At 39.9% G+C, this 26,910-nt stretch overlaps 1 protein-coding gene and 1 non-coding gene across 2 annotated transcripts in view; both read right to left on the bottom strand.

The window, feature by feature from the left end:
- Window positions 1-25,949, bottom strand: part of si:ch211-183d21.1 (uncharacterized) — a 38,586-nt gene extending 12,637 nt beyond the window's left edge. Inside the window, exons 1-7 of the mRNA XM_061909271.1 lie at window positions 25,749-25,949; window positions 20,125-20,948; window positions 16,201-16,381; window positions 8,444-8,583; window positions 5,478-6,040; window positions 3,908-4,175; window positions 3,650-3,842 (exon numbers count right to left, since the gene is read on the bottom strand). Coding sequence (XP_061765255.1) covers window positions 3,650-3,842; window positions 3,908-4,175; window positions 5,478-6,040; window positions 8,444-8,583; window positions 16,201-16,381; window positions 20,125-20,948; window positions 25,749-25,903 — 2,324 coding nt within the window. The 5' untranslated portion in view covers window positions 25,904-25,949. The remainder of the gene's footprint in view (window positions 1-3,649; window positions 3,843-3,907; window positions 4,176-5,477; window positions 6,041-8,443; window positions 8,584-16,200; window positions 16,382-20,124; window positions 20,949-25,748) is intronic.
- trnas-gcu (transfer RNA serine (anticodon GCU)) lies at window positions 830-911 on the bottom strand. Its single transcript has one exon. It is a non-coding gene; the product is annotated as a tRNA-Ser (tRNA).
- Window positions 25,950-26,910: the final 961 nt, after the last annotated feature.

The following is a 26,910-nucleotide window of genomic DNA, read 5'->3' on the forward strand; positions in this document are numbered from 1 at the left end:
GTTACATATATTGTAATATTGTACTCGGTGATTGGGATTTGTTATATATTGTATAGATTATAAACAAATTTAATATATCAGTATAAATTATATACTGTATATATAATATGTAAATATTACATATGTTATATTTTATATTGCTACGATGGTACATTTTTAGTCTACTTAAAACCTGCATTATCCTTTCCATCCTTTGAAACTGAGCTACTGTGTGGAACAATTTCCCTTGTGGTTCAATAAAGTTTGTCTAAGTCTAAGTCTAACTGAAGCTCATGGCCTACTCTGATTTTTTTTTTTGAAAGATAAAAAAACAGTTATTTAAATAAGTATTCATGTTATTATTCATTTACAGTAAGTACAGTACTGTGGATTCCTATTTATTGCACCATCATACCATGCAAATTCACATATTTTTTTCATAAAACAAATTATCGATCTCATTCTCCCTAGTTTGATAATAATTTACAAATATTTGGTAACACGGGTCAATTTTACATTACCACAATTTGTATATGTCTTTATGCGTCACTGATAATGTTATTTGGCTAAGCTCAGTGATGTCCCGCTTTGTCCGGTTGTTTTTGAACGCACCAGACCTGCGTGAGGTAAAAGAAAAAGAAATGTGACTATATATAATTTTCTCAGACATAACCAGGGCTTTAGAAGTTACTATTACATTACAGTGTATGGTATAAGTAAGTATAATTTATTGTATACATGTTGTACTCGAAAACAAGTGTGTGTGCAATTATAATTATATCGTTATTTGTGGTTTTTGAATGATAAACAAATTTGTCAGGAAAGACCAACCAAGCCTGACAAAACTTTCCGACGAGGATGGGATTCGAACCCATGCGTGCAGAGCACAATGGATTAGCAGTCCATCGCCTTAACCTCTCGGCCACCTCGTCTGGTACATGGGACCCAATAGCACACATCAGATGCCTATTCCGGACTGTAATACAACCATTCAAGTGTTTTGTTATTGAACTTGTGCTGGACTTTGGCGGTGACTCAAGTTGACATGTGGCTTGCTGCTGAACAGGTGGTAATTATTATCAGCACAGGGGAATATTTCTGGATTGTTGCCATTATCCATTCAGTAGAATCATTTCAAACAGGCTTGTTCTAGACTAAGCTGCTGCATGGAGGACCAGCAGCGCCGATGTGAGTGATTGGAACAGCCCGGGGGCTGCAAAATAACATCCCTTCTTTTGTCATTAACTGATTACTTGGGCTTTTCAACTCGATTGGTCCAGGAATAGTATTTTCAGAAGATTAAAACTCATACAGTTCACTGTTTTCATTTTGTATATAATGTCAAGGCAATGCTCTGACATGCCTTAAAGAAAACTTACTTACACCAAACGGATGATATGGTCGTCAATAAAAACATACATTAAAGCAGTAGCAATATGTTTACACTTGGCAAAGATCCCTTCAATGACAGGAACTTCACTCTGCTGATACAAGCAAACAATCTACTCCAAAAACATTAGTCAAACAAAGATCCTCTATACAACATAATTGGTCTGCATTTAAAGGCCTATTGAAACCAACTACTACCGACCACGCAGTCTGATAGTTTATATATCAATGATGAAATATTAACATTGCAACAAATGCCAATACTGCCGGTTTAGTTTACTAAATTATAATTTTATATTTCCCGCAGAGTTTCTTTTTGAAAACGTCGCGAATGATGACGCGTATGATGACGCGTGCTTGTGACGTTATTGATTGGAAGGGACATATTAACCCAGCACCACTTACAGCTAGAAGTCGTCTCTTTTCATCGCATAATTACACAGTAATTTGGACATCTGTGTTGCTGAATCTTCTGCAATTTGTTCAATTAATAATGGAGACTATAAATAAGAATGCTGTTGGTGGAAAGCGGTGGATTGCAGCTGCCTTTAGCACCGAGACACAGCCGGTGTTTCTTTGTTTGTTGTGAAGCTTTAACACAGAGCGGTCAAGCGAACATGCTTCTCTACGTCAACCAGCATGTTTTTGGATGCGAAAATTGTGATATTATCTCAGCTCTTACCAGAGACATCAGTGAAATACTGGACCTCCTCCTGTAGCTCTCAAAAAAGGCAGCTGTGAGCTTGGCTCCTCCATGGCTTCCATCAATGACACTGGCATTCACCGCAGCCATCCGACTTTGAGGTATGACTTTACAATCTCACTAAAACACTATTAAAACAATAAGCAGATAAAGGATCTTCCAGAGTTATCCTAGTAAATGTGTCTAATTACATCTGAAACGCTAATACTGCTGCCGCCCGTAGCCGTCGCCTTTTCTTTTTTTTTTTTGGTGCTTCACACTAACTTTCCTTATCCACAAATCTTTCACCCTCGCTCAAATTAATGGGGAAATCGTCGCTTTCTCGGTCCGAACAGCTCTTGCTGCTTGAGGCTATGATTATAAACAATGTGAGGATGTGAGGAGCCCTCACACCGGTGACGTCACGCGCACATCGTCTGCTACTTCCGGTAAAGGCAAAGCTTTTTTCTTAGCGACCAAAAGTTGCGAACTTTATTGTCGATGTTCTCTACTAAATCCTTTCAGCAAAAATATGGCCACATTGCGAAATGATCAAGTATGACACATAGAATGGACCTGCTATCCCCGTTTAAATAAGAAAATCTGATTTCAGTAGGATTTTAAGAATCTATATACTACTATCTGCTTTGCTGTTTTGATTCATCGACTGAAAAAAAAGAAAAACAAAGATAGTCTATGTATGACACTAGTGGTAAATATTTTTTTGTAGATCTACGACAAAAACTCTAGTTGAAGTTACATTATATGCCCAGACTGCTTTGCTTTTTTTTAAGAACTTAGGAAAAAACAGTAGTTAAAGGTTTTTTTGGGGGTTTGGTGCACTAATTGTAAGTGTATTTTGTGTTTTTTATGTTGATTTGATAAAAAAAAAACAAAATAAAAAACTTTTTTTGTTTAGTTTTTTTTTTTAAATGGTTGGGGACCACTGCCCTAGACCATCACCTCATGTTGCAGCATGACAATTCATGACCCCATGTTGCAAGGATCTGCACACAATTACTGGAAGCTGAAAACATCCCAGTTCTTGCCTAGCCAGCATACTCACCGGACATGTCACCCATTGAGCATGTTTGGGATGCTGTGGCTCGGCATATACAACAGTGTGTTCCAGTTCCTGCCAATATCCAGCAACTTTGCACAGCCATTGAAGAGTGGACCAACATTCCACAATCAACAACCTGATCAACTCTGCGAAGATGTGTTGCACTGTGTGGGGCAAATTGTGGTCACACCAGATGCTGACTGATTTTCTGACCCCCCCAGACTCCCAATAAAACAAAACTGCACATTTCAGAGAGGCCTTCTATTGTGGGGAGCCCAAGGCACACCTGTGCAATAATCATGCTGTTTAATCAGCATCTTGTAATATTGGCAAAGAAGACATGCTCAATAACAGAGATTTAAACAGAGTTGTGAACAATATTCAAGAGGAATAGGTATTTTGTAAATATAGTAAAAGTTTTAGATCTTTGCGTTTTCCTCATGAAAAATGAGGGCAAAACAAAAGTGTTAGTTTATATTTTTGGTCAGTATATATTAATTGTACATGAGACCCGTGTTGTTCCTGATTGTCCTTACCTGAGAGCCGGTATCACATGGCTCCCTCTTCTGGTGGAGAGAGGGAGCATCAGCTGGTTCTCACTGAACACCAGCTCGTCTCGCAGGCTGGAGTTGGTCAGAGCGGTGCCAGCTCTGCACACACTGAAGAGGTCGTAGCACAGAACCACCGCGCCTCTTGCCGGCACCACACTGCCTTCTGGGAACGTCTGATCTGTGCGGAGAGAAGCGATAAGAACGCATAGCGGTGGACCTTACACAACTGCTTTGTTTTCTCACCTGCCCCTGTGACGTTCCCCAACACATAAAATCCATCCTGGTCGACAGATCCTTTCAGAGGAAGAGCAATGACGCTGTGCACCTGGTCAAACACAACCAGCACCAGGCCAAGCAGATCCGTCATCGGGGGCCCCTGCAGCTCCACGAAGGACCTCTGCTGGCTGTGATTGGTCCAAAGGCCACTAGCCACCTCGCTGATGACCACACCCTCTGGAGGTAGAGGAGGTCGGGGACAGCTGTTTTCCCTCAGAGGAGTGGGAGGAGTTACCTGTAGCAGTTAAAAAATATAATTTTTTTCACCATATTGATTGGTTTCATAACAAATGCATAGTGTAAAACTGCTGATTATGCATTAGAAACCACAACTAAAGTGAGTCATTTGTCATGCGTCAAAGACAGTACAGTCAAATATTACCACATTGCAGACATCACCAATTTGCTTTCTTTAAAATAGGCTATTCTACATCATTTTTGTCCTAAATTAAGCATTTCCAAGCATAAAAATGTATAGTACTGACCAAACAATCGGGGACTGCTAGTCAGTAACACAGCCACTGATTGGCTCAGCTTTAGGCAGCGTTACTATATTGCAGTGGTTGTCAAACTTTTTCACCAAATACCACCTCAGAAAAAAAATGGGCTCTCCAAGTACCACCATAATGACCATTAATACAACACAGTAGTGTAGTAGGCCTAAGTATTCTTTAAAAACAAGAAAATTTTTTAATTTAACAAGTGTATGTAATATTTTTGGCCTCAGTGCCATTACACACAGTTTGAACAATAACAATGTGCTTGAATACAGGGAAATAAAATATTGTATATCACAAGATAGAGCCCGTACCACAGTTTGAGAATCACTGCTGTAAGTGAGTGTACAGGTGACTAACGGGTATTATTTTAGGTCTAGAAGTCTCTCATAATGTAGAAAAACATATTTAGATCATAAGCATGAACAGTTTTTATGCTTTTGTTATGAAAATATGCAATTTATAGTGATTCCTACTTTGCAGAAATGCGTTTATCGCAGTTCAGCCCGCAACCAATTAACAGCGATACACAAGGGATTAATTTATATTAGTAATGGTGGAGCATTTACTTAATGATATTTTCCATGCAAGGTTGAGGAAAACCAGAGAGTAAAGTATGTATCATATTGGTCAAAGTGAAAATAGCTTTAATATTTTTGTGTATTTTTCTTTTTAAATTGAATTGTATTGGTGGGTTTTAAACAACAACATTAAACAGAAATTCTGGCAGATGAAGAATTTCTGTGAAATTAAATATATCGCTTGCTGCAATAACAAGCTTTGCCCCAGCTCACTATTTTTTTTTCAAATATGGAAATGTATATACAGTATGTGTGTATGTATGTATGTATGTAATGTGTTCCTTCTCTAGCTCCTTCTAGTGGTGAAACTGGTGAGTGACAGTTTGAGCCTCCTTTTAACTCTTTGGAATTTGCAGAGATTTAGAATACTGTAGAAAAGTAATTTTAAATGACTTGATTGATATAATTAATAGATACAAACAAACTAAACCTAAAAAGGGGAAGCAAAAAAACACTCACAGAAAACGCAGACAGGTCATAGGGGTAAAGGCCTCTGCAGCGGCTTAGCGACTCATCACCAGGCAGTACTTGTGGATCCTCCAGCAGGGGGAGCTGTCCTGGTGTCAGCGCCTTACTCAACTCCGGTGCGTCCTTGTCTAACCGGCTCTGTCGGTATACGACGGCATCAAGGAGTCCTTTGGTGGGGATCCCTCGTTGTGCCGACGGCGCACCATAGGGGCTGCGATAGAGCGCCACCGCGTCCGGTCCGTTCTGGATGGTATTGGAAGGCAAGCGGAGAGAGGGCGCCGGTACCAGTCCGTCGCTGCCCAACAGGAAGTAGCCCTTGGCGGTGGTGAAGTGTCCACTGAGGCTAATCTCCCTGTAGGGTTTGTTGTTGTGGGCGCTGAAAAGGAGTATCCAGATGCCCTGCAGGGAGACGCGGCGTCCTGAGGGGTGCCACAGCTCGATGTACTCGCCGTCTTCAGCGATGCCGGGCAAGTCCGAGTTGAGCTCATTGATGAGAAAGTCACTGTTGCCCCAAGGTGGGAGGTGTGGGGACGCATCCGCGCCTCCTCCTGGAACTACAAACACATTTAGACAACGCTAATTGTTGAACTTTTAGCAACAACAGGTTGCTAAACATTAAAATAACTCCATTTAATAAAGGCAAATACAAATAAGGCAACAACAGAAGTATTCAACACTTCTCCTTTCTAAAGTAAATGTGTACTGCATTATATGGATTATCTACATCAACAATATGATGTGTCTGAGTGCCTGGACAGGACAGATAAAAAAAAAAAAAAATTCAAAAGTGGTAACATCTAAAAGAGTCACCTTGGGGAAGTTTCAGAATTAGAGAAGAAAGTCTGAGTGCGGTAAAAAAAAAAACTGCTGATTAATGTTGTTGGTTTTAATAATTTATCATGATTCACCATTTTCTGTATTATTTTAATATTTATTTGATTTATTACATTATAATTAGTACTACTACTACTACTGCCACTGCTATTATTAGAATGATTAAAAGTATAATTACTACTACTACTACTACTGCTATTATTTGAATTATCATTAATATTACGACAAAGATTATGATTGTTTTATAATTATTATTACTATTACTATTATTACAATAACATTATTATTATTATTATTATTATTACTGCTACTATTACTACTATTATTATTAGTAGTATTGCTACAATTATTAGAATTATTAATACTACTATTTTAGTGGTAGGAATAGCAGCAGTATTACTACTAATATTATTAGAATTATTATTCTTATCACTACTATAGTTTCTGTTGTTTTAATTTCAGAAGCATTAGTACTACTAAAGTTATTATTACTACTATATGATGTATTAGTACTACTACTACTACTACAATTATTAGAATGATAATTTTTATTATTACTACTACTATTCCTACTACTAATATTACAACTACATTATTATTATTATCATTATTGCTAATACTACTATTAAATGTGTATTATTACTATTGATACAATTATTATTATTATTATTGTATTGCTTACTATGTGTTAGATCTGCAACCACCCAATTAAGAAATCAATCAATTCGGGGTTGGGTTAGGCAAGGGGGCTCCAAAGTGCGACATTCAGCACATTTGAAAAATACTCTTACAGAGGAAAAACATAAATATTGGGATAAAAGAGCAAACTGATGTAACGTAACAAGAAAATGTTGCAATATTGACAATACAAAGCAGCCATGCAGGCAGTTTTTTACATTGTAACTGTCATTGCTCAAAAATAACAATGTATCAAAATCCCTGTTGGTATGAATCAAAATCAATATTGTTACGAATTATTGACCTATTTAAGGCTCCAGTACTTCACATTAAATATTTCATTTTGGGGGGAAATATTGCATATATGGTGTTTGCCTTAAAAAGAAAACAAGGTTTTCTTTGAGAAGAGGGCATTAAACATAGGAAAACATTTAAAAAAAATAAATAAATAAATAAATAAATTATTATCGACAGATCTGAAGTTGATTTAAAGATTTAAGCATTGAAAGTACAAATAATATATATTGATATATGACTTATTTTTACCGCTTTTATGAGCGGGGCCTTTTTGGATACCCAAGACCTTTAGTGTAATTTTTTTTTTTGTCATTGCTCTAAAAAGAATAACGATGTGTTGAAGCAATGTGTTCTCAATTAATTATCTATTCCATCCATCCATCCATTTCTACCGCTTGTCCCGTTTGGGGTCGCTGGAGTCTATCTCAGCTGCATTGGGGCCGAAGGTGGGTTACACCCTGGACAAATCGCCACCTCATCACAGTAATTATCTCTTTAAGGCTCCAATTATTATCCAAATATTCCACTTTGAACATTTTGGGGGGTAGAATGTTGCACATTTTGTGTTTTGTGTATAAGCCATCAAAAAAACTGTTTTTCTCTGACAAAAGAAAACATAGAACATAAAAAAAAAAAAATAACTTTATCTCAACCGAAGTAAAATAATAAAAAAAATATATGACTTGTTTTTGACACTTTAATGACTGCAAGACATTTTGGGTCCCAGGACCCTTAACATTGAGAGGAGCCCTAATGGTTATAACATTGTATTGTTTTAAAAAATGAAAAATTGTTGAGAAGCTGGTATTTGTTATATGTATTTGGTAGATAATGCTGCAGGTTGCTGACCACTCCTGATACTGAAAATGCATGTAAGTGCATTAAATCAAGAAGTTGCCCACTGCCACAAAAGTAAATTTTTACCTGAGGTTATATCATCCCTACAAACCTGTTTCATATATATATATACACACAGAAATATACATATATACACACACATATATTTTATATATATATATATATATATATATATATATATATATATATATATATATATATATATATATATATATATATATATATATATATATATATATATATATATATATATATATATATATAGCAGTATCCTTCAAAACTAAACTCACCCATGCTGTGAGGGCAGATTTTTGGCCAGGGGCACTGGTTGGGTTGCCCTGGGGTTTGCGGGGCCTCCCAGAAGACACCGGGATCTCTAGTCCACGTGGCCAAACCACAACGACTGAGGTAGAAGCCTCCTTCTTTCAAACTAAAATAAAGGAAAATCAATACAATGATTGAATGCAAACCAATTTTAAAATATTTCAATATGACATAATATAATGTACCTGTATGTATGCAGAATTTACATTTAAAGATTCAAGGAACTTTATTTACACACCAGCACACATGAGACACATTAGATGGCACGAAATGTAGTACTCGAGGCCCAGATTTAGCCCAATGAGTACCACAAGACTGATAATATGTACATAATAACCTCAATAGAGTAAGATATAAATACAGTATGTTGTAAATAGCATAGGACTGAACTGAACTACAAAGAGAATAGAATAAATAAAACATTAGAAAAGATTGTGTTTCTGTAGCGCAGGGGTGGCCAAACTTCTTTCACTGAGGGCCACGGACTGACAAATGAAAGGATGCGATGACCGTTTGATATAAATTTTGTGTGAATGCTAAAGATCCAAAGCAGAACTGAAACGCTAAAGATCCAAAGCAGAACTGAAACGCTAACAGTTAGCATGCTTACCATAGAGCAGGGGTCGGGAACCTTTTTGGCTGAGAGAGCCATGAAAGCTAAATATTTTAAAATGTATTTCCGTGAGAGCCGTATAATGCTTTTAACACTGAATACAACTGTCAGGTTCAAAAAATCGATGACATCAATTAAACCGACAAGAAGCAAGTAATTAAACAGAGACTGGATTCAAATTAGCTCAATGAGGAGAAACGCGTAGACCTTGTACAGTATCGTCCCATGCTCTGACAAGAGAATTCTACGCCTCCTCTTTTATTTGGACTTTCCCTGATTACAACAACTAAATGCGTGCATCTCTTATTCTTTATAATAACATGTTATTAAATAACTGTGCATTGTTATTCTGAAGGTAACCAATAATGAATAAAATACTTTTGACCATTAATGAGACTTCTTGAACAAGTGCGATAGAAATGGATACATGGATTAAAATGCATGAGAATGTTTTATATTTTGAACGTTATTTTTAACACTGTGATTACCAGCGGAATTATTAACTACTTATCGTGTTGAGCAACGTCAGCTAAGATTTAGCTGAGAGCCAGATGCGGTCATTAAAAGTGCCACATCTGGCTCTAGAGCCACAGGTTCCCTACCCCTGCCATTGAGCATTGGGTAACAAAAAATATGAGCAAAATGAGCTAAAAAAGCTAGCATGCAGACAGCAGTATGATAACATGCTAACAATTGCCTGCTTATCGTTAGCATTAGTGAAATACCAAAATATATGATGAAACTCAGGTGTATACCTGCTAAATTAGCTAGCACGCTATGCTAAAATGCTAACTGTAACATGTGTCAAGTACCAAACTATATTACTCTGAGATGTGTACATCTTTTTTTTTAAATGCTAGCCTGCTAAGGTTAGCATGCTAGAAGGTATCATTAGTCAATTAACAAAATATTTAACACTGAGGTGTGTACCTGCAAAATTTGCATAAAAGCTAGCATGCTATTATTAGAATGCTAACGATTGTGCTGCAAGCCCTTAAAAAAATGGCCCCTGAGCCGCACTTTGGACACCCCTGTACAATTTAACAACAATGCCAGCAAAGAAAAGCAAATAAAAGCTCAATTCATTTAAACAACTTGATGACAACATGATCAAACGACAGTCCTCATGATTCTACCTCAACAAAAAAACGCACTAAATTAAACTGTTTTTCTGGGATTGAACAAACAACACAACATGTAAACTCTTCTAGGTATCCAATACCTCCTTTTTCATGTCCACGTATCAATCCAGAGCTAACTCAACAAACTGTAGGAAAAGGAGGTAAAAACTTTCTCAAAATGGTTAAGTTCACTTTTCTCATGGGCCAAAAACAGGGTGACATAAAACGGCAAGTTTTAAGTTTCATGTGTGTCGAGGAGGAGGAGGAGCCACAGTCCCCCTTTACTGTGTACCTCATTTTTGGCCCCGGTATAACCCGTTTGCTTGCCTAACAGAATCGCTATTGTGACATCCAGTGGACACCTTTAAAACAGCAGTTATTTTCGTTAAAAAAAATAAAAAAGCAGCTAATTATTATACTTGGCAAACTCTAAACACGGGCCGGATAAAACCTTTTCGCGGGCCTGATCCAACCTGCGGGCCGTCCGTTTGACAACCCTGCCTTAGACTGTTTTTGTATGTGTGCATGTGAACATGTGCTTCCTCCACATACATGGGAGTGACCGCCGTAAACACCAAACGTTTTATCACGGGCCGGTAAAAATGTATTACATAAACTTTGTTATTGTGAGAAATAAAAACAATTGTCAAACAAATGTGTTCTTTCAAACCACTTACTGTATGGTAACGAAAGCTAAACGTTGGAGTTCTTGTTATATTTTCTTCTTTAAAAAATGTGACTGTGAGAAAGTTGCAAACAGCCCCTTTAAGGAAGAGTGAGAAGTGTGCAAAGAGGAACAGGGGTCACAAGACGACTATCAATAACAGAAATAAATATGTTGCAACGTTAAACACAAAGATTAATTTTTAACAGCAACATGAAACTTAAATACACTTGTTAGAACAACCTCTATTTCTTTTTTTTTTTTTTAGGTTAAAAAATGTTACTGTGAGAAAGTTGCAAACAGCTCCATTAAGGAAGAGTGAGAAGTGTGCAAAGAGGAACAGGGGTCACAAGATGACTATCAATCAAAGAAATAAATATGTTGCAACGTTAAAAACGAAGATTCATTTTTAACAGGAACATGAAACTTAAATACACTTGTTAGAACAACCTCTATTTCTTTTTTTTTTTTTTTAGGTTAACAGTAAACAGTAAATATAAATTAGCAATAACATTAATTAAAGTTCAGTTGTATACATAATTAAGTTATTGGGGATTTTTGCCGTAAATGTATAATTTTATGCCCGGTTTCAGTAGTGGTTCTGCAATAATAATTGGATTATTCATTATGTTTGTATAGGAATGAGTACCTTTCACATTTGAATTGATACGTTACCAATTCCCAGTAACTTAAAATCAATACCAGTACCATTTTTTTTTTTTTGCATGTGTTCAAATGTGTTAATGAATGTTAACTCTTTCATAAAAGAAAAAAATATATCTAAAAAAAATCATCTGTTATCTTGTTTTCTTACACTTGTGTCTCATGTGTAAGTACTATACTGTAGACATTCCAAGTTGTATTAGGATAGTGGCTAAGAAATATATATTTTTTAAACCTTTTTTTGAATTAATTTGATTTGTTTCCCAGTAATAGCTGCACGGTGTGTCTAAATTCACCTCTCAGAGAGAGATTAAGTTTTTTTAATGATCATAATATTTGCTGATTGCAGTCTAGTCAATCATATTTATATAGCGCTTTTCTCTAGTGACTCAAAGCCCTTTACATAGTGAAACCCATTATCTAAGTTACATTTAAACCAGTGTGGGTGTCACTGGGAGCAGGTGGAAAAAGTATTTTGCCCAAGGACATGAGAGAGACTAAAATACTGGAAGCAGGGATCGAATCTGCAACCTTCAAGTTGCTGACACGGTCGCTCTACCAATCGAGCAACCCCGCCCCGTAGTCTCTTGTTTATCGCAGTGAAATGGTTCTGGACATGACTGAAAATTTAATATTTTTTATGAATAAATTATTTTCATTTTTAGAGCATAAAAAATTTATTTACAACCTTTTAAACACATTTTTCAACATTATTAGAGCCCTCTAGACATGAAATAACACCCTATAGTCACCTTTATACTCTTTCCATCCAGTATAGTACTGTTGTATGAGGCTGAGCCAATCAGTGGCCACGATACTGAACAGTCCGCTCTGATTGTTTTGGTCTTCTCGAATGGCCACAACTACTAATTTGATATTATTAGTTCATTTAGTTATTTTATGCTTGAAAGTGCTTAATTTTGTCATGACCCGGCTTTGTTCATTATATTTGGTGTTCAGACTTAGACTTAGACAAACTTTATTGAGCCACAAGGGAAATTGTTTCACACAGTAGCTCAGTTTCAAAGGATGGAAAGGGTAATGGATAATGCAGGTATTAAGTAGACCAAAAACATACCATAGTAGCAATATAAAATACAACATATATTTAATATTTACATATTATATATACAGTTTATAATATATACTGATATATTATATTCTATTTTTAAATAAAACATACAATATATTACAAATATACAATTTAGTTTAGTTCTGTCCCTGCAATGAGGTGGCGACTTGTCCAGGGTGTACCCCGCCTTCCGCCCGATTGTAGCTGAGATAGGCACCAGCGCCCCCCGCGACCCCAAAAGGGAATAAGCGGTAGAAAATGGATGGATGGAGTTTAGTTCTGTTTCCAGCACTTCTTTCCTCTCTTTGTTTACTTGTTTGTTGCTAGGAGCTTTGATTACTTTCACCTGCCTTTGATTAGTGAACAAGAAGCTCACCTGCTGGTGATTGTGATCAGAGTGCTTTTAACACCTGTGTCAGCCTGCCTTTAGGAGGTTTGCCACTGGCGACGACTGTGTTCTTGTTAGCTTTACGCTAGTGCTTTGTTTCATGTTGGTTTGCTATCAAGTGAACCTACGTTTTTGCCATTACCCCTATGTGCGCTTCCCAGCAATGCTTCCTTTTTGTATTTTGACTTATTTAAGAATTAAATATTCATCAGTGGTGGGCCGTCAGGGCCAGCAAGGCCTTTTCTGCTGGCCTAACATAACCAACAATCATGATCATAAATAAAGATAATAGTAATTGTTTATTTACTATCCCTAAATATCTGAAAATAATTATATTCTCATGTCATATAATGCTCTTTCCACTGCTGTTGTTTTTAGGTTACAGTTTTTATCCAATCAGAATCCAGCTATCTTATGTTGCCGTGCTGTACAAATTTTGCCCGGGCCTTCAGAATAAACAATGCGGGTGTCAGTGAACAGACACAAACAATTGAGAGACAGTTGTGAAAGCCAATCAGACCACGAGTTGTTGTCAGTAAGGGCTTCTAGCTGGCCTAAGGCAAATATACACTATACTGTGATGCGATGAGCAAGGTACAAAGAAACTCCATTACCCAGCATGCCACAGTAGTGAAGCACATGCGCAGTATCCCTGTTTAGGTTGTTGAATGTAGACATGCTGACAGCGGGATGTTTTTTTGATGAGCACGCTGTGGAGTAAACTTTAATAACTCAGCTAACACGCCTCACCTGCATCTTTTATGGTTGGACAAGACAAGACATATATTGACAAGGCCATTTTCAAGAAGGATATTTAAAGAGAAACTACATCTTGTGAGACCATGTTGGCCAACATGGAAGCTCGAATGGGTTCTAGAAATTGTGAGTTCAGATATTTTATTTCTTTATTTTTTTCACCTTTAATGTTTTTTGCAATTTAAATTATGACAGTAACACATAAGATATCTTTTAATTGCTGATGCAGGTTGATTGATTTTTAAAAGAAAATAACCCGTTTTGTACACTGTTGGTGAGGATCAATGCCCAGTAGTGCGTAAATGTGTTTCTGTATAGTATTTATCCAGCAATGGTCATGTGGTGACCTCAGTTATGGTATTTTGAGAGGTAGTCATTAGACACAGGACGTCACTGAAGGCCAAGGTGGGAAACGCACGGCCCGCCACTGATAATCATCTTACCTGCAGGTAGTTTCATGCCCTTCCGCATTTAGGGATCACGAGCACCGCTACCCGAACGTGACAATATTAGGCCAAAAATGTTGTTAATACCGTATTTCCTTGAATTGCCGCAGGGCATATAGTAAGCGCCTGCCTTGAATTACTGCCGGGTCAAACTTGCTTCGCAAAATAATTAGCGCATGCTTAGTATTACCGCCTGGTCAAACTCGTGACGTCACGAGTGACACTTCCCCTGTCATCATTTTCAAAATGGAGGAGGCTGATTTCAATACCGGTAATTTGAAATCGCATAAAGGGAAGAAGATTAAGAGCTATTCAGTAGGATTTAAGGTCCAAGCTTACATCACACTCAATGTTTTACTACATGCCTTTGGTAAGTGCCGGAGTGAGAAGAGGTTTTAAAATAATTAGCGCATGCTTACTTTTACCGCATGCCTTTGGTAAGCGCAGGAGTGAGAAGAGGTTTTAAATAATTAACGCCCCGGCGGCAATTCAAGGAAATAAGGTATACCTTGAAGGCCTACTGAAATGAGATTTTCTCATTTAAAAGGGGATAGCAGGTCCATTCTATGTGTCATACAGACGTACACTTGATCATTTCGCGATATTGCCATATTTTTGCTGAAAGGATTTAGTAGAGAAACATCCACAATAAAGTTTGCAACTTTCGGTCGCTAACAGAAAAGCTCTGCCTTTACCGGAAGTCGCAGACGATGACGTCACCCGTTGAGGTCTCCTCACATATTCACATTGTTTTTAATGGGAACCCCCAACAAAAACAGCTATTTGGACCGAGAACACGACAATTTCCCCATTAATTTGTGCGAGGATGAAAGATTCGTGTTTGAGGATATTGATGGCGACGGACTAGAAAAAAAAACAAGAAAAAAAAAACAAGTTAAAAAACACAAAAACGCGATTGCATTGGGACGGATTTAGATGTTTTTAGACACATTTACTAGAATAATTCTGGGAAATCCCTTATCTTTCTATTGTGTTGCTAGTGTTTTAGTGAGTTTAACAGTACCTGATAGTGGGAGGTGTGTGTCCCACGGGTGTGTTGGCGCCAATGTCTCAGGGAAGTCAACGGCAGCTTTATGGATGGGGCAAGCTCAGCTAATCTCCGGTAAGAAGCAACTTTTTACCGCAATTTTCTCACCGAAACCTGCTGGTTGACATTCGGTCGGGATCCATGTTTGCTTGACCGCTCTGATCCATAGTAAAGTTTCACCTCCGGGAATTTTAAACAAGGAATCACAGTGTGTTTGTGTGGCTAAAGGCTAAATCTTCCCAACTCCATCTTTCTACTTTGACTTTTCAAATATTAATTGAACAAATTGCAAAAGATTTTGCAACACAGATCTCCAAAATACTGGATAATTATGCGGTTAAAGCAGACGACTTTTAGCTGTGTGTGTGTGTGCCGCGTTTAAAATTCCTAACAGCCCGTGACGTCACGCGTACACGTCATCATTACGCGATGTTTTCAAGAAGAAACTCCCGGGAAATTTAAAATTGCCATTTAGTAAACTAAAAAGGCTGTATTGGCATGTGTTGCAATGTTAATATTTCATCATTGATATATAAACTATCAGACTGCGTGGTGGGTAGTAGTGGGTTTCAGTAGGCCTTAAAAAAAATACATAAAATCCACAATGTGACAAATCTGCAATATGTGAAGCGCGATGTGGCGAGGGATGACTGTATAGCATTGCTACGCAACAAACACTGTGTTCTCTGACAAGTGACTAGTGTAGCTTTTACAGTCATACACACCTTGATATCCCTTTTGCACTCAAAACAGTGAACATGTACAAAAACATCCAACTCTGACTTTCCAGTGCAACTATTTATCCAACAAAAAAAACACCACAGGGTGACGCTGTTATTAAACCCCATTAGTTGGGGTTGAACGCTACAAAACACCCGCTCTAACTTGATGACGTTTTGCCAAATAATCACCAAATTTGGACTGACAAGCACATGTGTGTACAATTCCTTGCCTGCTGCTGAGCTGATAAGGCTCCCTGCCTGGGATGAGGGTCTCTGTGAGGTTGGCACTCGGCTTATTTCTAGGGCCGACAAACACAAAGGAGTCCAAAGGCTGGATTTGACTTAGAGGACTGCCCACAGGGAAATCTGTGCTACTGCCACTGTATATGGCCACTGCTCCGGACTCATCGCCTGAAATAAAGAAGAATCATCACGTTGGTATGATTGGCCACCAATCCGTATCGGGCAATTTTCCTAAAAAATAGCACATGACTTTTAAAACAACACCTAGACATAGGTGCTTAGTAAACTTTGAGAAGTATAGATGGAACAGCTAAAAGTAAGCTACTACTAACAGTACATTAACAAGTAGATGAATAAGAGTCTAGATATAGGATACTAATAGCAACTGTTGGTGTTATGTTGATCGATCGATAAATTAATGGTGCGGATACCAAGGGTAGTATCAGTGCACGATCGATACTAGAGTGATCATATCTTTATCTTCTCAATAATTTCTTTGTTGTGTTTTGGTGTTGTCCCGAAACCAATATTTTGGTACCGGTACCAGTTCCAAAATTATTTCAATACTTTTCGGTACTTTTCTAAATAAGGGGGACAAAATTGCATTATTGCCTTTATTTCACAAAAAATCTTACAGTACATCAAACATATGTTTCTTATTGCAAGTTTGTCCTTAAAATAAATAAAATAAAATAGTGAACATACGAGACAACTTGTCTTTTATTAGTAATTAAGAAAACAAAGGCTCTTAATTTAGCTGCTGACATATGCAGTAACATATCGTGTCATTTATCATTGTATTATTTTGTCAACATTATTAAGGACAAGTAGTAGAAAATGAATTAGTAATCTACTTGTTCATTCACTGTTAATATCTGCTTACTTTCTCTTTTAACATGTCCTATCTACACTTCTGTTCAAATGTAATAATCACTTATTGTTCTGTTGTTTGATACTTTACATTAGTTTTGGATGATACCACAAATTTAGGTATTAATCCGATACCAAGTAGTTACAGGATCATACATTGGTCATATTCAAAGTCCTCATGTGTCCAGGGACATATTTCCTGAGTTTATAAACATAATATAAATTACGGTAATAAAAAAAACTAAAGAAGATGTTGTGTTGCCAAAAAATATTGACGTAATCATAGTAGTATTGACTAGATACAATGCTGTACATGTTTAGCTATTCCTCGTTCTGCAGGGATGATACTAGTAAGAAACTTCCTTTATTTATCGCCATGGAAGCGAGAATTAGTGATTTAGAAGTAACTAACACGCTGCAGACTGCGGCTGGACTAAAGCACCTCTTCCTGAGGGCGTTTCAGTGTTCTAACTTCACCTTTATCTTTAGTTTTAGGCCAAAATGCGTTGGTTCTCCCTTTTCTGTCTACACACTGTGTCTGCTTGTAAGTACTCTGTGACTGTGCGCTGCCGAACATGCTCGACTGCTCGTAAACCAGCAATGACACAAAGTGACAATGTGGGTTGGAGTGGAGGGGAAGGTGGTGGCAGATTGGTACTTTTCAGAGGCGGTATAGTACCAAATATGATTCAATAGTATCGCGGTAATATACTAATACCGGTACACTGTACAACCCTATTGTGTTTGTTACTGTTTACAAACATAGGGATTAATTCTCTGGACACAGGAGGACTTTGAAGGGAAAAAAAACCCTTTTTGATTGTCTTTGGATATTGTATATTATTGACTTTGTTTTGTTCCAACAATTGTATGTAATAAAAGAGAATAAGGAACTAGTTTGAATATTGTGTCGATATTGCTACACTGTCATTAACACTCACCATAAATAGGCTACATTGAAAAATTGACAGTTAATACATGTGATCGGTATTTGTATTTGCATTGGCCGATCTCACTCATGGATGATCGGAATCAGCATCATAAAACCCTAATCTGAACATCCCCAATTTTAGTTTCATAATAACTTGGAATATATGCTACAGCATCACAGCCCTGTCGCGTCCAAACCCTCTAGCGGAGCTTGACTTACACCTCCAGAAAACCTTGCACCAAAGACAAGAGGGTTTGATAATGATCCATCCATCCATTTTATACCGCTTATTCCCTTTTGGGGACGCGGGGGGCGCTGGCGCCTATCTCAGCTACAATCGGGCGGAAGGCAGAGTACACCCTAGACAAGTCGCTCAATAATAATAATAATAATAATAATAACAATAATAATAATAAGCGGTACAAAATGGAAGGATGGATGGATAATAATAATAATGGATTAGATTTATAAAGCGCTTTACAAAAAAAAAAGAAATGGCCCAAAGTGAGCGTTTTTTCATTGTCTTTCTCGCCATCTGAGGGTTTAAGCTGAATGTCAAAGTTGACCAACTTCTTGGTTTGTGTCCACATCTGTCTGATATCCAGGTGAGAGGCATGATTTATAATCTAAAATGTACTTTCACCAACTCAGAGGCGACGCAGCAGCAGCTCGCCAGGATGACTACAAATTGCGATTTGGATTCAAATCAATTTGTCTGTGCACCCCTAATACTGACTGTTCCTGAGTATTGTATTTGAAGTGTGTACAGCAGGGGTCCCCAAAATACGGCCCGCAGGCCAATTGCGGCCCGCCAGCTTCCAACATCCTGCTCGCGGGAAGTTTCAAGTTGTTGTTTTTTATTTGTCCGACTGCTTCTATGTTAGCTTTGTCTCTTTGTTTATAATGTCTATTTTATGCTTGATCTATACTCTCTATTTTATGCTGCCCTCTTTCTGCTGCAGCTGTTACATATACTGTAACACTGTACATCATGGGTATCCAACTTATTTGGCTGCATGGAGGGATAAATCGGTGCACATGCGGGCCGGACTATTAAAATCATGGCATTAAGACAAAAAAATAAAGACAACTTCAGATTGTTTTCTTTGTCTTACTTTGGCCAAAAATAGAAAAAACACATTCTAAAAATATAACAAAAAAAAATGGATAAAAAATACCCTGTATCCGTAAAGTTTAGGTCAGGGGTCCCCAAAATACGGCCCGCGGGCTCAAGTTTTTTTTTGTTTTTTTTTTTCCTTTCTAATCTATTGTCTACCGCTTGCTACTCTTGGGGTCTCCTAGCCACTCAGGCAAATCATATTGTCTAAAAATGCATTTTCCCATGGATAACGTGACAACATCACGCTCGCGTGAATTAGTGCGTTAGCAATATATATCTATATATACTACAGTATACACACACACATATATATATATATATATATATATACACACACACATATATACACATATACATATATGTTTGTGTAGACATATGAGTGTATATATTTATTGTACATACCCACACACGCACACACTGACGGAGATAGATATCTACATATAACCATATTTTAGAGTTATTTCTTTCTCTAGTCATATTTGAAACAGCTAGTGTTTTTCCATTTATTCTCTTTCTGTTTGTCCGCCAGTAAAATGTGTGTGCGTTAACCTTGGAGCTTTAGGAATGTAAGGAGTAAAAAACTCCTTATCTCATTCTGTTCCCAGCTGAGGAGGAACAATAGCGTGTGTATTTGTTCCGGAGGGTGGGGGCTGTTTGCGGATTCAAGAAGTAGTCTCTTCCCGTTTGAATGTTAGATCAATTTGGGCAATGCGATTGAAAGGTTGATGTATCTAGATTGGTCTCCCAAAGCTTTGGTAATAAAATATCAAGATAAGCTACTCTGTCTCAGGATTCATTTAAAACCAGCTTATGTGTCATCCAACGAACTCTGGGGGGTGACCGGAAGAAGACCGGGTCAGAACACAACAACACACACACACACACACACACACAAACACGCACACAGCCCGGAACCCGGCCAAATTTATTTAACCCCGAGTCAAAAAGTTTGGGGACCCCTGGTATACAGTATGTAAGACACACGCTTACCTTTCATGTACTTTTTGTCCACAGTCATGGAGAAGAGTCCGTTCCTGGCGAGGTCCACATTCAAACTGACGCTCACCTTGTCCGTTCGTCCATCCAACACCACCAGAACCACGGGACCTACCCCTGAGGCTTCTGTGAGCTCCACAAAGCCGTCCACCTGACCTCCACCCAGCTTCAGCTCGGTGATGATGGGCATGCTTGGCGAGGCGGCGGGCGGCGTACAGTTATTCCGCTGTCCCGGGGAGGGCGAGGACACCCCGAAGCCCCAACGATCCTCAGACATCAGGCACCTTTCGATGGACTCATCCCCTTCCAGGACGGATTCATCCTCCACAAAAGCCGACTCTCCTGGGGTCAGGATCTCGGCCAGGACCTCCGCGCCGCGGATTTTGTTCGTCATGTAAACGACAGCGTCCACCAAACCGATAGACGTGACGGTCATCTTCTCGCTGTAGCGTGCGGCGGCGGTGTGGTAGAGGACAATGGCATCCGGGCCATTCTGGACCGTGTTTGGAGGCAGCAGGATGGCAGGTTTGGGCAGCATGTCCACTGAGCCAACCAGGAAAAACCCTCGATCGTCTGTACTCTGATCTTTCAGGTCCAACACCTTATACGCCACGTTCCCCTTCCCGTTATAGAAAACCAGGGTGTAGCCGTCTAATGAGGATCGCTCTCCACTCGTGTGATAGAGCTCCACAAACTCGGTGGTGTCCAGTCCGGGGTTGTCTGCGTTGATCTCGCTGATGATCAGGCAGGGCTCTCCTTGGACCGCCACCACCAGGAGGAGACAGAGGAGGACGAGCATCATCGGATCACAGCTGCTTCTGTTAAAAAAGCCCATGTGACCAAACTGAGTATACAGTTATACCAAAATGGATACATGGATGATACAGCAGAGGATTGGGAGAATGTCATGTGGTCAGATGAAATCAAAATAGAACTTTTTGGTATAAACTCAACTCGTCGTGTTTGGAGGAAGAAGAATACTGAGTTGCATCCCAAGAACACCATAACTACTGTGAAGCATGGGGGTGGAAACATCATGCTTTGGGGCTGTTTTTCTGCTAAGGGTACAGACCGATTGATCCGTGTTAAGGAAAGAATGAATGGGGCCATGTATCGTGAGATTTTGAGCCAAAAGCTCCTTCCATCAGTGAGAGCTTTGAATGGTTGACCAAATACTTATTTTCCACCATAATTTACAAATCAATTCTTTAAAATTCCAACAATGTGAATTCCTGGATTTTTTTTTTCACATTCTGTCTTTCACAGTTGAAGTGTACCTATGATGAAAATTACAGACCTCTGTCATCATTTTAAGTGGGAGAACTTGCACAATCGGTGGCTGACTAAATACTTTTTTGCCCCACTGTTTGTGTTGTGGATAGGTGGAAGGAATACTTCGAAGACCTCCTCAATCCCACCAACACGTTTTCCTTTGAGGAAGCGGTGCCTGGGGAATCTGTGGTGGGCTCTCCTATTTCTGGGGCTGAGGTTGCTGACGTTGTTAAAAAGCTCCTCGCCGGGAAGGCCTCGGGGGTAGATGAGTTCCGCCCGGAGTTCCTTAAGGCTCTGGATGCTGTGGGGCTGTCTTGGTTGACAAGACTTTGCAGCATTGCGTGGACATCAGGGGCGGTACCTCTGGATTGGCTGACCGGGGTGGTGGTCCCTCTCTTTAAGAAGGGGGACCGGAGGGTGTGTTCCAACTATCGTGGGATCACACTCCTCAGCCTTCCCGGTAAGGTTTATTTAGGTGTACTGGAGAGGAGGCTACGCCGGATAGTCGAACCTCGGATTCAGGAGGAACAGTGTGGTTTTCGTCCTGGTCGTGGAACTGTGGACCAGCTCTATACTCTCGGCAGGGTTCTTGAGGGTGCATGGGAGTTTGCCCAACCAGTCTACATGTGCTTTGTGGACTTGGAGAAGGCATTCGACCGTGTCCCTCGGGAAGTCCTGTGGGGAGTGCTCAGAGAGTATGGGGTACCAGACTGTCTTATTGTGGCGGTCCGCTCCCTGTACAATCAGCGTCAGAGCTTGGTCCGCATTGCTGGCAGTAAGTCGGACACGTTTCAAGCGAGGGTTGGACTCCGCCAAGGCTGTCCTTTGTCACCGATTCTGTTCATAACCTTTATGGACAGAATTTCTAGGAGCAGTCAAGGCGTTGAGGGGTTCCGGTTTGGTGGCCGCGGGATTAGGTCTCTGCTTTTTGCAGATGATGTGGTCATCTGGCCGGGATCTTCAGCTCTCGGTTCGCAGCCGAGTGTAAAGCGACCGGAATGAGAATCAGCACCTCCAAGTCCGAGTCCATGGTTCTCGCCCGGAAAAGGGTGGAGTGCCATCTCCGTGTTGGGGAGGAGACCCTGCCCCAAGTGGAAGAGTTCAAGTACTAGGAGTCTTGTTCACGAGTGGGGGAAGAGTGGATCGTGAGATTGACAGGCGAATCGGTGCGGCGTCTTCAGTAATGCGGACGTTGTATCGATCCGTTGTGGTGAAGAAGGAGCTGAGCCGGAAGGCAGAGCTCACAATTTACCGGTCGATCTACGTTCCCATCCTCACCTATTGTCATGAGCTTTGGGTTATGACCGAAAGGATAAGATCACAGGAACAAGCGGACGAAATTAGTTTCCTCCGCCGGGTGGCGGTGCTCTCCCTTAGAGATAGGGTGAGAAGCTCTGCCATCCGGGAGGAACTCAAAGTAAAGCCGCTGCTCCTTCACATCAAGAGGAGCCAGATGAGGTGGCTCGGGCATCTGGTCAGGATGTCACCCGAACGCCTCCCTAGGGAGGTGTTTAGGGCACGTACGACTGGTAGGAGGCCACAGGGAAGACCCAGAACACGTTGGGAAGACTATGTCTCCCGGCTGGCCTGGGAACGCTTTGGGATCCCCCGGGAAGAGCTAGACAAAGTGGCTGGGGAGAGGGAAGTCTGGGCTTCCCTGCTTAGGCTGCTGCCCCCGCGACCCGACCTCGGAGAAGCGGAAGATGATGGATGGATGGATGGATGGATGGATGTTTGTAAAAAAAAATTAATAAATAAACCACGTTAGTGCACCAGTCAAGGAAAATTATCAAACTACATAAATAACATTCTGTAATTTGATTTTGATATTTGTTTATCTTGATAAATTGAAAAGTAACACCAATGAGTTGAATGATGAACATTGACACATAATTTATTCACAAATTATAAATAACGACAAATAAAGGTAGAGTACTATTAACCGCAACATGTAAGTGTCAAAAAAACAACAACATTATTATTTGTACATTTTCAGAATGTGCTTGTTCTTTTTTTAAACAAAGAAAACCATCTGAAGTTGTCTTTATTTTTAAGTTATCGTGCCGTAAATTTTCTCCATGTGAGAAAAAACTACTCACGTGGAGTGAAGTGAAGTGAATTATATTTATGTAGCGCTTTTCTCTAGTGACTCAAAGCGCTTTTACATAGAGAAACCCAATATCTAAGTTACATTTAAAGGCCTACTGAAACCCACTACTACCCACCACGCTGTCTGATAGTTTATATATCAATGATGAAATATTAACATTGCAACACATGCCAATACGGCCTTTTTAGTTTACTAAATTGCACTTTTAAATTTCCCGGGATTTTTTTCTTGAAAACGTCGCGTAATGATGACGTGTACGCTTGACTTCATGGGCTGTTAGGAAATATGAGCGCTGCGCACACACACAGCTAAAAGTCGTCTGCTTTAACCGCATAATTACACAGTATTTTGGAGATCTGTGTTGCTGAATCCTTTGCAATTTGTTCAATTAATATTAGAGAAGTCAAAGTTGAAAGATGGAGTTGGGAAGCTTTAGCCTTTAGCCACACAAACACACGGTGATTCCTTGTTTAAAATTCACAGAGGTAAAACTTTACTATGGATCACAGAGATCATGGATCCCGACCGAATGTCAACCAGCAGGTTTCGGTGAGAAAATTGTGGTAAAAAGTCGCTTCTTACCAGAGATCAGTTGAGCTTGTGCCGCCCATAAAGCTGTTTCCGACTTTGCTGAGACACTGCGCGTCAACACACCCGTGGACACACCCCTCCGACTATCAGGTACTGTTAAACTCACTAAAACACTAGCAACACAATAGAAAGATAAGGGAATTCCTAGAATTATCCAAGTAAATGTCTCTAAAAACATCCCAATGCAATTGCGTTTTTTTTTTTCTTTTAACTTTTTTTTTTTTTTTTGTAGTCCGCCGCTATCAATATCCTCAAACACGAATCTTTCATCCTCGCTCAAATTAATGGGGAAATTGTCGTTTTCTCGGTCCGAATAGCACTTTTTGTTGGAGGCTCCCATTAAAAACCAATGTGAAGATGTGAGGAGCGGTTTAGCTCGGTTGGTAGAGCGGCCGTGCCAGCAACTTGAGGGTTGCAGGTTCGATATCCGCTTCCGCCAACCTAGTCAATGCCGTTGTGTCTTTACTTTACCCACCTGCTCCCAGTGCCACCCACACTGGTTTAAATGTAACTTAGATATTGGGTTTCACTATGTAAAGCGCTTTGAGTCCCTAGAGAAAAGCGCTACATAAATATAATTCACAATCAACATGTGACGTCATCGTCTGCGACTTCCGGTAGAGGCAGGGCTTTTCTCCAGTTGCGAAATTTATCGTGGATGTTCTCTACTAGATTCTTTCAGCCAAAATATGGCAATATCGCGAAATGATCAAGTATGACACATAGAATGGACCTGCTATAAATAAGAAAATCTCATTTCAGTAGGCCTTTAAACCAGTGTGGGTGGCACTGGGAGCAGGTGGGTAAAGTGTCTTGCCCAAGGACACAACTCCAGTGACTAGGATGGCGGAAGCGGGGCTCGAACCTGGAACCCTCAAGTTGCTGACACGGCCACTCTACCAACCGAGCGGTTCCGCCAAAATGACTTTGACAGCCCTGGCAAGGAGGCTGTACATTGCGTTTTATCCAACTATTTGAACAAATTATTGCTATATAGCTATAGCTGCATCCTTAAAACTGATTCCTAGCTTCTTCCTGCTCCGTCACGGATAATATTACATTGGCAAATGTCCACCTTATATTCACAAAGTCACCAGTCGCAGACGTGCCAAGTTCGAATCTCAGCCGAATCGATTCAGTAAAATGTGCAAACGTTTGTTTTAAATGTGCTATTTTGCACACAAAAAAAAGTGGCAGCCCTGGAAAATGCACACATTCTGTTGGAAGCAACGCATAAAAATAAGAACGAGACAGAAAGGATGATCAAGCCGAAAGCTTTACATCCGACTACCCCACTCATAACACGATGAATGAAGCCTCTGTGGGTCTTTTGCGGGTGCATGTGCGTGCTCGTGCATGTGTGCGTGTTGAAATGGTGACATTGGGCGAATTGCACGTCTTTTGCATGAGTCATGTCATGTTGCAAAACGGAAAGAGAGAAAAAGTTTGCATGCAATAAAGACGTGAACACCTCGATTGAAGGAATGAATAACTATAAAAAATGTGCGCGATCTTGTAAAAGTTGCCGTGCTTTAGTGAAAAGTAAATCTTGCTTCTGCATCGGAATGACCTCGACACTTATTCCGGTCACGGTGAAGCTGCCATGCATCTTTGTATTGAAACACACACTCTCTCCCTGTCCTACCGTGGGTTCATGCGGGTCACGTGTCGTCCAGTGCGCCGTGGGAGCTTCTCTCTCCGTCCACGCCGGACGTGGGAAAATGAGGTGTTGTTGTTGTTGTTGTTGTTGTTTTTAAACAAAAGTTTGCTTTCTGGCCCCTTTTCCGCCGCTCCCTTCATTCACAAAGCAGCACTTTCTCCCCCCAGAGTGGGCGGTCAGAAGACGGAGGCGGGGCGGGGGGTGATTGGGTGATGATGCCTTTAATCTCCACCTCTTCATACGACAATCTTTCGTTCACAAGTCAGGGAAACGCTAAAAACAAACAACTTGCATATATAAACAAACATTATCATAACAATTATTAAAAAAAACATTTATATATTTGTGTTTATTTTCTTTTCCTGAGGGAAAGTGTCAGCTATAAACCATAAAGGAGACTTATAAGGGGGCCCCTGAACGTTTCACTAGCAGGAAGCCCCGCCCCCAATTAAGTTTCAGCGACTTTCATCATTTAAAAAAATTGGTTCAACTGTGTCCATCCATCCATCCAATCTACCGCGTATTCCCTTTAGGGTGGCAGGGGGCGCTGGTGCCTATCTCAGCTACAATTGGGCAGAAGGCGGTATTCACTCTGGACAAGTTGCTACCTCATCGCAGGGCGATTCAACTGTGTCATAAAGTTGTTGTTTTTTTCTGATTTTATTAATATTATCGGTAACAAGATGGTATCAGATTGACACTATTTTAGATGTGTTTCTTAAATGTGTTTTGTGTCAATTAATCACAATAAATAACGCATTTATTTATGAATGCAAATTAACCATGCAATTTATTTGGCGTGCGCATGCTCCTTTACCTTGACTGCGGATGGTTACCTGAAAGGTGTGTGTGTGTGTGTGGCGGGGCGGGGCAGGGGGGTTATATTTATATAGCGCTTTTCTCTAGTGACTCAAAGCGCTTTACATAGTGAAACCCAATATCTAAGTTACATTTAAACCAGTGTGGGCGGCACTGGGAGCAGGGAGTTAAGTGTCTTGCCCAAGGACACAACGGCAGAGACTAGGATGGCGGAAGTGGGGATCGAACCTCAGTGACGTGCGGTGAGGTTCATGGCTGGTGAGGCACTGACTTCATCACAGTCAGATTTACAAACATATGAACCCTATAGAGCAGGGGTGTTAAACTC

The sequence above is a fragment of the Nerophis ophidion genome, linkage group LG08 (genome assembly GCF_033978795.1).
Source record: "Nerophis ophidion isolate RoL-2023_Sa linkage group LG08, RoL_Noph_v1.0, whole genome shotgun sequence".
Classification (NCBI taxonomy): Eukaryota; Metazoa; Chordata; class Actinopteri; order Syngnathiformes; family Syngnathidae; genus Nerophis; species Nerophis ophidion.